The 13,455-nt window shown below is 41.9% G+C and overlaps 2 protein-coding genes and 1 long non-coding RNA gene across 14 annotated transcripts in view; 1 reads left to right on the top strand and 2 right to left on the bottom strand.

Moving 5' to 3' along the window:
- The window catches only part of LOC116227039 (uncharacterized), a 31,834-nt gene extending 31,672 nt beyond the window's left edge, over nt 1-162 (bottom strand). For 6 of the 9 annotated variants that reach the window (XR_016467744.1, XR_016467748.1, XR_016467745.1 and 3 more), the window contains exon 1: nt 73-161. This is a non-coding gene — a long non-coding RNA (uncharacterized LOC116227039). Of the gene's footprint in view, nt 1-18 lie in introns of all 9 variants that reach the window. The other 3 variants (XR_016467746.1, XR_004166473.2, XR_016467750.1) reach the window with 3 other exon arrangements.
- Nucleotides 163-289: 127 nt separating this feature from the next.
- MALSU1 (mitochondrial assembly of ribosomal large subunit 1) lies at nt 290-6,139 on the top strand. Its single transcript, XM_031590103.2, has 4 exons — nt 290-456; nt 1,463-1,641; nt 4,161-4,242; nt 5,584-6,139. The coding sequence occupies exons 1-4, from the start codon at nt 321-323 to the stop codon at nt 5,739-5,741; spliced, it is 555 nt and encodes a 184-aa protein (XP_031445963.2). The 5' UTR covers nt 290-320; the 3' UTR covers nt 5,742-6,139.
- Nucleotides 6,140-9,093: 2,954 nt separating this feature from the next.
- IGF2BP3 (insulin like growth factor 2 mRNA binding protein 3) overlaps nt 9,094-13,455 on the bottom strand; it is a 104,072-nt gene continuing 99,710 nt past the window's right edge. For all 4 annotated transcript variants that reach the window (XM_031590097.2, XM_031590099.2, XM_090142676.1 and 1 more), the window contains 2 exons: nt 12,555-12,668; nt 9,094-11,701 (listed from right to left, as the gene is read on the bottom strand). In XM_031590097.2, coding sequence (XP_031445957.1) covers nt 11,600-11,701; nt 12,555-12,668 — 216 coding nt within the window. In that variant the 3' untranslated portion in view covers nt 9,094-11,599. The remainder of the gene's footprint in view (nt 11,702-12,554; nt 12,669-13,455) is intronic.

Raw genomic sequence — 13,455 nt, 5'->3', positions numbered from 1 at the left:
AGTTGTCTGAGTACTAACCCAATCAGCGCCCATCCGCAGAAAACACAGGCGGATCTGCCTTAGCCTTCGTACCTTTATGCAAGCAGGTCGCTCAGCCCAACCCCGCCCTCACAGCGCAGCACGCCGCCGCCCCGCCGCCATTACAGCGCGGCCTCCACACCCCGCCTCACCAACAACGGCCCCCGCGCACGCGCCGTTTCGCGCCGAACCGTGCAAGCGGACCGACAGCGAGATAAGCCAATAGGCACGAGGGGCGGCTGGCAGACCGGCCAATCGCTGTGCGACAGCCGGGCCGTGGGCGGGGGCGCGGGACGGCCGGAATGTGGCGGGCGTTGGTAGGAGGCTGCCGGCTGCTGCGGTCCCGCTCCGCCGCGCCCGTGGTCGGGGGGGCGGCTGCGAGGGGCGCGGGGGGCGGCGGAGCGGCAGCCGAGGCGGCGGAGCGGCGGCAGGAGGCAGGTAGGGCCCGCGTGTGGGCCGTTATCGAGTGTTGTCGGGGACGAGAGCCGGGAGGGTGGATGCGGAGCCGGGTTCGTGGCCCCTCCGTGGCGGTACTTGCGCGTAGCTACCGATCCTTTGGCTCGGTCTTTGTATCGGTGAATGCAGAGCGCGGCTTTGTGGTACTGCTCGGTCTGTGCTACCGCAGCGCGGTGCCGGCGGGCTGAAGTTCGCGCACGGCTGGTATCTGCCTCCTAGGGCAGCTTGGAGCTGAGCTGACGTGGGCTGTGAGCAGAAGGTAGCGGCGCGCTTAGAGGCGGTCAGGGCGGGCACTCGAGCTTCATCTGCGGTACGGTAACGAATCTGCAGCTCCCTGAAAGGAGGGGGGAGTGAGATGAGGGCCGGGTAACAGCAAGAGGAAGAGTGGCGATGGCCACACGTTAGGCTGGGCTCGTGGCCGGGTTGGGTGGTGTGAGAGGCGTTTTCCAACCCTAGGATTCTGTGATAATCCCCCGTGGCAAAGAACGCTGCATCGCTTCGGCTCTGTTTTAATACATTCGTTTCCTCTCTTTAAGAGTTGGGTTTCTCACACGTTACCCTGGGCCTGCTAGGGCCTGTTGACCAAGCACTGTTGTGGAATATTCTTAATGCGTTCAAAATGAATGTCTGCTGAAGTGTTCTGGTTTTATTTATCTTAATTGTCAAATATGTGGTGATAATATCGACTTTAAGATGTGCTCACAAGAAATAAAGAAGTTACCTTAAGGAAAGTGGGACGTTTGCCAGGTGCTCCATGCATCTAGAGAGCATTATTTACCAGAAGAGAGCTTTAGTACTCAACTTGGATGATTTTAAAACGTAGCTTTTAAGAATCAGCTGTTCATGTTGGATTGCCAGTACCAAACCAAACTTCACTATGTGTGGCTTTCATTTAGTTCACTGCTATTTTGCATCTTCAATAACTTAGAAGTGGCTGACTTTTGCAAGAAAGTTGTTGTCATTGCTGCTGTTATGTTTTCTGTTCCAGACACTTCTCTTCCAAAATTCAGCATTGACTTTGTTGTAAATCTGCTGAGGCAAGAGAATGCAAAGGACATCTGTGTCATCCAAGTACCTCCAGAAGTAAAATACTGCAATTATTTTATAGTTGTGAGTGGATCTTCAACACGGCATCTCCATGCAATGGCACATTACATGCTGAAGATGGTAAGACAGTTCCCACTGTACTCTCCTGGTTGGTGGGAGTGATTTTAGGTGAAAATTTAAACTGTGAAATTAATTTCCCTGGGCTTTCTGTTACGCAGATACACTGGGCAAGATAAAATTGCATATCCTCATGTCATTTATTTTTGAGTGCATCCAGCAACTAACTGTAGTTTTCTTCTGTAGTGGTGCTGCTCAACGTGTAGAGATTATATTTTAAAAACAGACCTCTGTATTCAGAGCACTGATGACAGTAGTGCAGGTTGGTGGCTGCAGTGAGAGTGTTTATCAGCGATGAGAAATGGTACTGACAAACTGTGTCTGTTTGTGTCTTCAGTGCAGCATGCTTCATAGCTATTCCCACTCCCTCCAAATAGCCTAATGTGACTGTTCTCAAACCTAATCCATCAGATCTGCAGGTTTTCAAATACACTGTAAGACCAGAAGAAACATTGCATACTATGAGGAAAAGAATCCTCTCCTGGGCTTACTAAAACAAACTGCTGTTAAACAGTGACTGCTGTGCATGTGCAGAAGGGAAGGAGAAGCAGCAGCCATCCTTCTCAGAAATCTTGTGCAGTTTGGCTTTGGCAGCACAGGAGCATAGGTCAGAATAAGAATACAGGTAGAGCTTAGTGATGAGGACCTAACTCTGGGAGGGCAAATCTTCGAGGCCAGAAAAGAGCTGTCCTGACTGTTAAAAGCACGGTGTGAAAAGTGCAACTTGCCCCCATCTTGTTCACCTTTCTCTACTCCTAACCTGCAGCTTGCCTTCTCCCCATACACATCCTTTTACTTCCTGACCCTGTATTTCTCCTAGCTCTTCATTTATTTTTCTTCTAGTCCTGTTGGTTTCAGCTATGATACTTGTGGGGAGGAGGGGGAGATGGTTTTACATTTTAGTACTCAGAGTGGCAGAGCATACCTGGCATTGGAAGCTCTGTGGGCAAAAAGGAAGCTGAAGCCTAAGTATAGCAGGTGTTGGGGCAGCTGGCTAGCTTTAGTACTACCATACTTTGCAGTGTTATGGAATGGATGATTTACTGGCACTGAAATGCAGATGTGCCTGTGTGTAGCATGAGGCCTTCCCACTCTTCTAGCAGCTTGTAAGCAGCAAAGTCCCAACTGCTGCTTACTCCTTCCTGTCTGGTGTTGTGTTAGAGGAAGAACACAATGCTTGTCTTTATAATTTGTTCACCGTTAAACAGCCTTTAAAGACAGGGCTGAAGGAAACCTGTGGTGATCAGCTTCAACCTTCCCGTGTTGAGTTACATGTCTTTAGTTACCTTCCTTTAAGGATATCTCATAAGCTACTTTACAGAAATGTAGAACTACTTCTTAATTAAGTTATGGCCGCTCTGGTCTTTGCAAGTTGGGACCATTGTCCAGCAGGTAGCATTGTATGGAACAACCACAAACACATTTGATGGTAATTGATTTCATATTGAAGTAGGATTCATTTCCTGACTGGCCGTACTATTAGTCTTATTTTATAGTCTGTCTTTCAAGGCAGAAAGGACTGCTATTGCTGTGCACCTGTACTGTTTCCTTGTTCTGAAATAAATATTTTCTTAGTTTCCTTGTTTTAATTGCAGCTTAAAAAAGGTTTCCATGTTTTGGATAAGATGCTTGAACTAGAGATAAGGTAAAACTGATTAAGGAGCCATGAAGATTCAGTAATTTCAGAATTGTAGGTTGTTTTTTGTTTGTTTGTTGTTTTGTTTAAATTTATGCTTGATAGATAAACAAACTGTACTTAAGCCTCCAGTTATGAAATTTCTCCAGCTTTGGGGGATGCTTAGATTCTTGGTGTTGCAGGTAGGAAGACTGGAGCCCCTCCAGCCAATGTCTGCAAAAGCTGATGTGTTGCATAGGAAATTCCCTGCCTTGTCCCCATAGCTTCTGTAGTCCTGCTTTCAGCTTTCCTCTTTGTCATAGTAATTCATAACTTGTAAACCCGAATGCTGATCGTATTTTCCCCGCTATGCAATGAGTGCTCAGAGCATGCTGTTGAGGCAGGAGACTTCTTTGCCTTTTCTGTGATGCAGGGTCAAACTTGTTTTCTCCCCCTCTCTCTGTTCCATTGGGCATCTCCATTTCTGCCAGCATAAAACAACACAAAAGGTATGTGAAAGGAGGCAAAACGTGATGCTAGTGATAGTTAGATTCCACATAGCTAGCACTAGGGAATGTATTTGCAAGGCTAGTTCATTGCTAAGTACCAATTTAGTATTCATCTTGAGGAAGAAACGGACACAAACCTCATGGGTAACTGTTTGGGAGCTTTGGACATTGGAACTTCAGGTCTGATAGCAAATCTCACGGAGAGATCTGTGCTTATTTTCCAGAGCTGCAGCTGTATATTTCTGTGCAGCCCTCAGAACCACCATTATTGTCTACCTATTGCGTTTCAGATTTAAAACAACTCTACACAGCTTGATAAAGTCAAGTTTAGCTGCCAGGTCTGAGTGTGTTTAAATGAACGTGAAATATTTCATTCTCTGCTGTTGTTTCTCTCTCAGTACAAGCATCAGAAAAAAGAAAGTGATCCTCACACTCGGATTGAAGGGAAAGAGACAGATGACTGGCTGTGCATTGATTTTGGTACGTATTTGTGAATGTGACCTATATGACATTCTGCACAAGCTCTTTAAGGAAGGAGACATCACAGTGAGTCCTGGTTGTCATGAAAGGTTATCAGTACTCTGGTATTTTACAATTCCAGTTGTTGATACGCCCCATGGAGCTACTAAGTTAACTTCCACTAAATATCACAGCATTGAGAAGAAAGCAGAAGCTAGTCTTCAGTAGCTAAAACAGTCTTAATAAGTTGAACATGGGACACTGAAGAGAACAGCTGCTTCAGTAAATTTCCTCAAGTTTGTAGAATGACCATTTGGGCAGGCAGGAGCTCTTGGTATGCTGCCTGAGTAGTGAACTGTTGAACAGGCTGGCACTGTCTGTCTTCCTATGACACCAGATAAAGCCACAGTCCTAAAGAAGTTGAGTGCGGTATTTTGTTCTTATGTGTGGAACTTTCCACACCAACATTCAAGGCTTTAACCTCAGAGTGGCATTGCAGCTTCACCATCTCTATAATCTCACCCTCTGTGTTTTGGCTTAAGAGAGTATGGGTGAGAAAGCACTGCAGCCAATGATGTTCAGCCTCAGTTACATTACTGTTGATGATGTTTGATAATTATAAACTGAGAAGTAATTGAAATTGAAGGGTATAACCAGAGAAAACATATTGGAAGCACACTCAAATGAGCTTTTCTTTTTTGCTATTGTTTTAACAGAATGAAATCCTGTAAGCAAACACGTATTGCAGTAAAAGGGTGAGGCTGTGTCAAAGTTTGAGCTCAGCTGTTTTATGTTAAAAAAATATGAACAAAGCTAAGAAGCATGGGAAACACCTAAAGAAAACTAGTTGGCTACAGTTGTATGTTGTTGATAATAAAGGGAAGCTGAAAGTTCATCTGTAGCTTTGGGGAAGGAGTTCACTTAAGTAAAAGTTCTTCTGGCTTACGATTTCTTGGGGACACAAGGAGGACAACTTCTTTGATCTGGAGTTCTGTGATACTGTTATAAATGAGAGCACTGTCCTGCTGGCTGTGTTCTTGCGTTCTGTGTAAGGAATGACCAATTCCTCTCTGTTCAAGAGCTGGAATCAGTGATTGAAGAACCTCCTCCCCCATCAGCTGACCTGATGTATCTAGCCAGAATGGGGATGGAGTACTTAGACTCTTTGTGAAGCTGGAAGTGTGGTAGTGCTTTACAGGTCACTAACAAAAAGGGCTACTCTGTTTCACTGCTGATAGATCCCCACCCTATCATGGTAAAACCTCTGTTCGAGCAGTTTCAGACTTAACCTGATTCATTGCCCTGAACTATGCTGCAAAGGACTCTCACTGCTTATTTATTGTGCTTTTTTCTTCTGTGCAGGAAGCATGGTGATACACTTCATGCTGCCAGAGACACGAGAGACTTATGAACTGGAGAAGCTGTGGACTCTAGGTTCCTATGATGACCAGTTAGCACAGATGACTCCACAGTTACTGCCAGGAGACTTTATACTAGGACTGACTTCTGAACAGCAGTGATCAACTTGTGACAAGAACTTAATGTAGCTGCTGAGGTGCCTGACTAGAAGGAGACATGAGACACTGGAGGCACAGCGATTTGGGCATCACAACAAGTGATCAGCATAAACCAGTGTATCAAAAGAGCTACCGGACTGTCATAAAGGGGCAGTATCATAGGGGACCTTCCTGAAAGAAGGTGTCTCAATGGAGTTCGCAGTGAGAACAGTAGGAAAGGACAACCATTTAAGCTACTTACCCCCAAAACTCAGGCACAGCCTCTGCAATGGCTGTTTTTCTAGCATCTTTGAAAGGCCTGCTAGTGGTGGCAGTGTATGCTGAAGTGCATGCACCTTTCCTGCAAAATGGCTTGAGTGCTGTAAGGTAAAACTACATTAAGTAGTAAAGTTTAAATGAGGCTTGTTGTGTGAAGTCAGTTGCTTTTGGTTGAGGCGAAGCAAATAATGTGCCAATTTGAAGGAAGAGAGAAAACAGTGGTGTTGCTGAGCACATAAAAGCCAAGAGTAGCAGTGACAAATGTGTCTTGAATTAACAGAATAGTAAATCAGTTCTTCAGCCAAGGCCAATCTGTTTTTAATAATAATAATAACAAAAACACAACTGAAGAACTTCAACTCCTTGCCTTCCTGTTAAAACATACAGCTCATTATAAGTGCACAGCTAACCTCTCTCAGAAGTTTTCATCTCACCTGGTTCCTGCAAAAGGACACCGAGGAACATGCTGTGGCAGTGTAAACCTTCAGACCTTTTGAGGTGGGTGAAAAGTCCTAGAGGAAGCCCTTTGTTACTCAGCATAACTTGCTGTTGGACAGATAGTTCATCACCTTCATTGTCATTGCATGCTGTTCTTAGTCAGCAACTGCTAAAATCCAGCTAGAAGAGCTTCAGGATGGTAACAAGTCTTGTTTTCTCATTACGGAACAATGCTTTCATTGCTAGAGTAAGATCTCTTTCTTCTGGTGAAGCTTGCTTTGCATCTGGATTTTGGTTGGTTTGTAAACAAAGAATATCATTTGCCCTATTTCAATCTGGGTCATTTATCATGCTGAGTCTGTCCTCTTATTTTAGGAGTAACTACCATGAACTCACCTGCTCTTAGATTGAAGGCAGCAGATTGTTACGCAAATTAAACAAGGAACTTTAATAAATACAGTTAATGAATGGAGGTAACACCAAATCTGCCCACCAAATTAAAGTGTTAGTGGTAAACGTGTCTGCAAAAAACAATTTGCAGAATGCTTCCTGATACTTAGCAACAAGAAATTCACCTGAAGGAACATTGGCTTTCTTACACATTGTGGTGGCTTCAAAATCAGGCATTTCTTCCCAGAAGCAATACATAGAGTAGCTTCAGATCGTTCACTGAGAGCCTTTCCTGCTGGAGATGTGTACAGCTAGCTGAATAGAGGCAGACTCAGCACACATTACCCTATTGTATGCACTCACCATACTTTAACATTTAGTAACAAAAGAACAGTAACGAGAGCCTAGAAAAGAACAGGAAGTGATAGGTAACAGCTGTCACGTGAAGTCTAGGACTCTTACCATTGGAAATGAATGATGGTAAGAATAGTATAAGACAAAAACATTAAGATGCATGAAAAAAATAACAATTCACTGTCAAGGCACATTGTGAAAAGAAGTTGGCTGAAAAATCCACTGATTGCTGTTAATCAGAAATTCCAGCTCAGGAAGAACACTTCTTCACCTCTCATTTAACGTAAGCTGTCATAATCTATATCACCCTGTGTGACTCACTGAGCCTTTGGCCTGACTCGAATCCTTGGAATTAACAAAGTCTGGCTGGTCACTGCTGTGCAACACTAAATCCCTTTGGGAAGAACACTGGGAATGTTTCTCCTCCATGGATAGTGTGAGACCCTTGTGTACAATAAAAAAAGACCCTATGTAGTTTGTCCAGCAAGACAGATGCACCAATCAGTCTTCTACAAAGGTGTGTTCAGGCTTGGCTCTGTGCAGGATCCCTTGACAATGGTAGACAACAATATGAAACTGGTCATCACATCACATCACAGAATTTCCTGCACTGCATTTGAGTAACTTAGTTATCAGGCAGTGTCTACATCCATCAATTGAGCTAGCAGCTGTTACAGCGCAGCTTACCCAGCTTGAGAGTTTACTCTAGTGATTTCGCACATTCATTTTCAAACCCCATGCTCAAGTACCATGTTGAGACTCTGCATGTCCTGCACAGCATACATGCTTCACTTGATGGAAACTAACATAAAGAGCGCATGCCTTTGAAATTGCAGCTCAAGAATAAAAGCTTCATAAGGTTAGAAGCAAATAAAAGCATCATGATTAAGCAAATGATTAAAAAGTCAGAGGTTTAACGATGGCCAATGCACCAGCATTAAGGAGAGAAGCTTAATTTATGTTGCTCAAAGGGCAGGGATGCCAGGTCTGAGAAGTGAGCTCAAGGGAAGGATGAGCCCAATTTCCCTGTAAAATGCAGTACCATACACAGTTTTCTGCAGACATCATTTCTTCAGCTCTCTCTTTCTGCTGATTGGTCTCAGTAAATGAGCTGTGAAGACAAGTGGGAAGATGCAAGAGTTTGGAAAAGAAGTCTAGTTTTCCACTCCACTTTAAAAGATAGAGTTGTTTGTGAACACTCTTCCTCATTCCCCAAGACCTCCCTCTCACCTTGGAGCTTTCACAATGAAATATCTCATTTCAAATAACATTAAAAGAGATCTAAATCAAGAGAAAAAAACCACCTTGCTGGGGGTCTAACTGCAGGCACCACCTTCCTGACAATGGGTGTCTCTGGGACAGAGGAGGTGGAACAAGGTGAGATACAAGGTGCCATATTTACTCTCTGATGAGCAATTCAGGCTTCTGGGGCCATGCTCATTGCCCAGCTGCACCACACACAAAGCATCAAAGTAAAGACTGGGTAAAAAGCAGCTGAAAAAAGAAAGTTTATACTACAATTCACATCTCTCTTGAAACTTGTTAAAAGCTTCCTTTGGGTTTGCATTGGGTCACAACTGTTGTGCACATGTTCCTTCCAGAGCAAACCACACTAAGTTATCTGCATGAGACAAACTGTGAACTAAAGGTGGTACTACAAACCATAGTGCTGTTGTATGGAAATGAAAAGGTGAACTGGAAGTCACAGAAGTCACTACTTGTACTGGAAAGCGTGAACATCATAACGTGGCTGCTGGATGCCCTAGCAGCTATGGAATGCCTGCGGGTGACTGTTCAACCTTACTCAGTTATTACTACAGATGGAAAAACAACTCAATCAAAGCACAGTAAATATTTAGAACAGTCAGTCATTATGCCTCATTAGTTTAAAAAAACAACACACAACTGTATCTGATGATAGGAGTTAAACTCTTTATTCCATTCAGAGGCATCTGGCAAGTGGAGCTGCATTGGGGGGCACATTACAGATGAAAAATGATCCATACTTTGTGGATATTGAAATCATTTACAGTATTTACTTTCTAGCTATTCCCAAATACTCCAAATTACCAAGTCTCAATTGAAAATAAAACATGATTTATCATACTAAGTCTAGGAATTTAAGAGATATGACAGTAATTAAATCAGTAGATGTAAATGCAGCGCCTATTTGTAAATAATTTTTATGGAAAATAATGAAGTCAAATCCTTCTCAAATGTTAAGAAAGGAACATCAGACTGACTTAAGCCTCGACAAAAATTAAAATGCTATGACTTTTCATACTTCAGTAATTTTAAATTCATTGTAAGAAAAAAAATTATCCTAAAGGCTAGAATGAAGATCACTGTCAAAAAAGGAAAAGAAACTCATTTTTCTTTGCTAAAACTACAACATAAGTTTGTGGTTTTTAAACCAATTAGTAAAGAAGAGATGCAGGAAAAACACTTCAGACCATTTTCAAAATTATCTAATCTGTACAACAATGATCTTTGGGAAAATTATCTAGTCTATGTAGTAATGCCTCTATTTCAACATGAACCTAAGAGGTAGATAACAAAATGATGAAACAAATGTTTTTGCTCGTTGTGCCCCTCAAATCAGTGCAGCATGGTGATTCTGATCATCTCATGCACAAAAAACATCACAAAAAAGGTTCAGAGGTAATAGCATGGCTCTGTCGACCACACACATACAGGCGCGCACGCGCACACACACACACACAGCAGTCTTTATGCACCATGTGTTGCCACATTTTTTTTTTAAACTGAGGTAGACTGAAGTTTATTGTAGAAACTTGAATGTGTCACTATTACCACAATCAGCATTCAAATTACATTCTGAAATTAAAAAATTTGGTAACTTTCCTGTTATCCCTGCCTTTTGACATTTTTTTCTCTAATGGTTGGTTGCAGAACGTGCATAAATCCTGCTGCATCTATTATAAGCCAGGCTAGAGAGGTTGTTGGTTTTTTTTTTTCTTGTAATAGTTTTCAAAACCTTCAAAGTGGCTTAGTGTGGCCCATAACAGCGGCTGGATATGTAAACTTAGCCTTCGTTATCTTTCAACGTGATCAAACACTGTTTGACCTTCCCCCATCGTGGTAACTGAAAGCAGTATGATATGACCTGCAGACAGCAGAGACCCTCACGGCCTCCAAAACGCTCTAGCAGATCGAGTGTTCTATCAAACTGAAGATGAAGCTTGCTCTTTGAACAAAATGGCAAAGTCCAAATGGGCTGCAAATGGTTAAATGTAGCATTATTAGGTAGTGATGGTCAAAGGCACAAAGGGTTCATGCATTCAATCAAGTAGCACAAAAAAAAAATTCAGCCTCTTGCAGCCTTCTAAATTTTTCCCCCAACCCCAGCCTCTTGCCATCACTTCCTTGTCCTGTTCCCAAAAAAGTACCGTCACAAACTTTTTCATCCCATCTTAAAAGAAAACTAAACGGCATTGCTGCTATCAGAATGTTGGCATCATTCACTATCTTTTGAACATTCACTGAATTTTTTTTTTAAACAAATGATGGTGTTGAAGCCCTCAGAAAATCTGAGGCCGTGTTTTTTTTACCCACCTTACTCCCATCAGCCAGCAGCTAGAAGTGCTCTGCTATATTTTTCCCCGATAAGTCCATAGTACTCCTGGCTGGTGGCTGATCAAATTTTAATTTTTTTTAAAAAAATAAAATGCTCAAGAACTATTAGCTTTATAAAGTATACAAAATACCAAAAAAAAAAGCAAAAAAGGAACAATTTCTCATTGAGGTACTAAATGCCTGAGGTAGTTTAGTAAAATGCATATTTATCTTTTTATGCCCTGGCCAACACCATTCAACACTTCCCTTAGGTTATTCATGGCAGTGTTATGTAAAAATGCAACCAAATTCTTTTTAAAAAATGCCACTTGTTTCAACATTGGGACTAACACTTAAACTCCTGTCGATACCCTTGCTCTAACCCTAGCCCACCCACAATCCCACCCTCCTAATGTGTTTCTTCTTTTACAGCTGGACCTATAAGAGCAATGCCTTTTCTTTTTTTCCTTTTTTCTTTTTTCTTTTTTTTTTTTCTGTTTTTAAACCAGTGAACTCAGAAGAGAAAGCTTCATTAAACCAAGTTCTAAAATTGTTGGGGAATAATAAGAACAATAAAAAAGACTAACGAGTTTATGTTAAATTGTGAGAATAGAACAAAAGGGAAGTGAAGGGGTCCTTATTTTAAAGCTGGGTTTCAAAAGTTTGAGAGAGCCTAAAGAATACATTCTCAGAGACAGCGTTCAGCGGTTGCCTGGTCCTCAAACAGGTGATTGGCTTGGTGGATCTTCTGCATATAACTTCAACAGGTGCTCACCACCCGTCTCTCTGTTGCACAGTCTGTCTTTGGTCTGGCATCTGTCTCTGATGGGCCATTTCCTAAACCTTTATTTTCGTCTTGGCTGAGGCTGTCCACTTTGCAATGTTTTTTGCTGTTGCTGCTGCCTTCTTACCTGAGCCAGTATTTCCTGAATTTTTCTCTGAGCAAGCTGAAGGAAATAAAGAAGAGACAACCCATGATGATGGCATGACGTTCCTGCAGTTCACAACTGACCCTAAAGATGCTACTGGGACACCAAAAACTTGGACTAACCAAGTTCCTAGAAGTGATTACTCGTTACCAATTACTCATCATATAATCTTTTTTTAGTTGTAATGCACAATTTTTAAACTTTTCTACTTTTTCCATCTTTCCATGGTCAGGTTTACCATGCGTAATATAGAAAGCACAGGAATGTGACTACCAGCAAGATTAACTGAAGTTCCAGGCTAACTTCATTTTATTCCCCTGGAGGTACTTTCTATAAGAACGACAGCTTCACTAGAGCAGACTATTTTTTTGTGCGAGAGATCTCAGGAGGTTACATCTCACGGAGTTTAGTAGCCCTCCTGTCTTATTTCTGAGCTATGAATCACCTGCAGCAACGTAACAAAGGAATCAATGAGGCAATGGAAGGAATCTTGTGATCCTTTTCTATGACACTAAATTGACAGATTGGAGATACGGACAAATTGCATTCCTTGCCAGGTATCATGAGAAAGTTTACATCCTCCTTTCATCAGCATTTCAGTCCAAATACAACAGCTTAGGTTTTCTTTTGCTTTGAAAGTTGTAACTGCCTGTGCCTAAACATAGCAACAGAAACTTGCAAGATTGTTTTACATATGTATGAATGAACATTGCTATAAATCTCTCTCATTACAGCAAGACAATTAGACAAGCCTGGCAAGCAATGCTTCCTATAGGCTGCATGTCTTCTCTATCTATGTGTGTAGTGAACAGATAGAAGACAGTCCATAGAGACATCAAGGCAATATAGAACTTCACTGCAGGCCTCCTACCTGGCATGCATAGAAGTGACCAGTTATTTTCACAACCACCTGGTCATTTTCATCAGGTGTCTGGTCACGGGGGACTACAACTTCTGCACTTGTCAAGTTTTGAAGCTCATTTACCTGTAAATAAAGAGCTGTTAGAAAACCTTAGACAAATACAACACTCATGCCTCAAAGATGCTGCTGACCTTAGAAACATCCTGTCCAAAAAAAAAAAAAAGAAACCCATTACAGAAAGCATCTTTGTGCAGCAGCATACTTTGCAAAATGAGCCTCCTGTCTCTAACATAAATTAGCACCAAATTCTCTATGCTTCTAGAAGTGCTTTGAAGTCTAAATACAACACACAGAACATGTTAACTACACTGCTTATAAAAAGCAGATTACATGCCACAGTGTCTGCAGCTGATTTTACAAGTCTAAGGTCAGAGAACTCATACAATGTAAGGAAGAAAGTGTCAAAGAACACCCAAGACTGATGCCATTTCTTCACCAGTATCTACTACTTTTTCCTGATTCACAGACATATGAAAATACAGGAATACCAGCATCTTTGCATAAAAAGAACTGAGCTGACGAGATGTCATTAGACAAAGCAAGTTACGTAGTGGTTGTTGGTCACTGTTGTTTTCTGATATTGAGTTTTGAACACATTATAGTTTTTCTACCACTAATTTAGAAATTATGCTTTCAACCCATTTGGTCCAAAGCCATCACTTGTGTACACATTGGATTTGATTTAAATCAAATGAGATCAGTGGATTATTTTCTGTTTTCTTCTTCCAAAATCTAGCATAAGGTACAGTTCGAAAAAGCAGGTCTTAACAGCTATGTTTTAATTTTAAGTGGAAGAACTGTATTTCTAACATGACCTAAGGATCTGACTATGATTAACCATTTAAGTCAG

The sequence above is a fragment of the Phasianus colchicus genome, chromosome 6 (genome assembly GCF_987193195.1).
Source record: "Phasianus colchicus chromosome 6, bPhaCol1.hap1.1, whole genome shotgun sequence".
Lineage (NCBI taxonomy): Eukaryota > Metazoa > Chordata > Aves > Galliformes > Phasianidae > Phasianus > Phasianus colchicus.
The sequence above is the reverse complement of the archived record's forward strand: the minus strand, read 5'-3'. Positions and strand labels throughout refer to the sequence as shown.

Coding starts and splice junctions, on each gene's coding strand:
- MALSU1 (XM_031590103.2), top strand. CDS start 321: ATGTGGCGGGCGTTGGTAGGAGGCTGCCGGCTGCTGCGGTCCCGCTCC. Junction 457..1,462: donor GGAGCGGCGGCAGGAGGCAG/GTAGGGCCCGCG, acceptor TTTCTGTTCCAG/ACACTTCTCTTCCAAAATTC. Junction 1,642..4,160: donor CACATTACATGCTGAAGATG/GTAAGACAGTTC, acceptor TTTCTCTCTCAG/TACAAGCATCAGAAAAAAGA.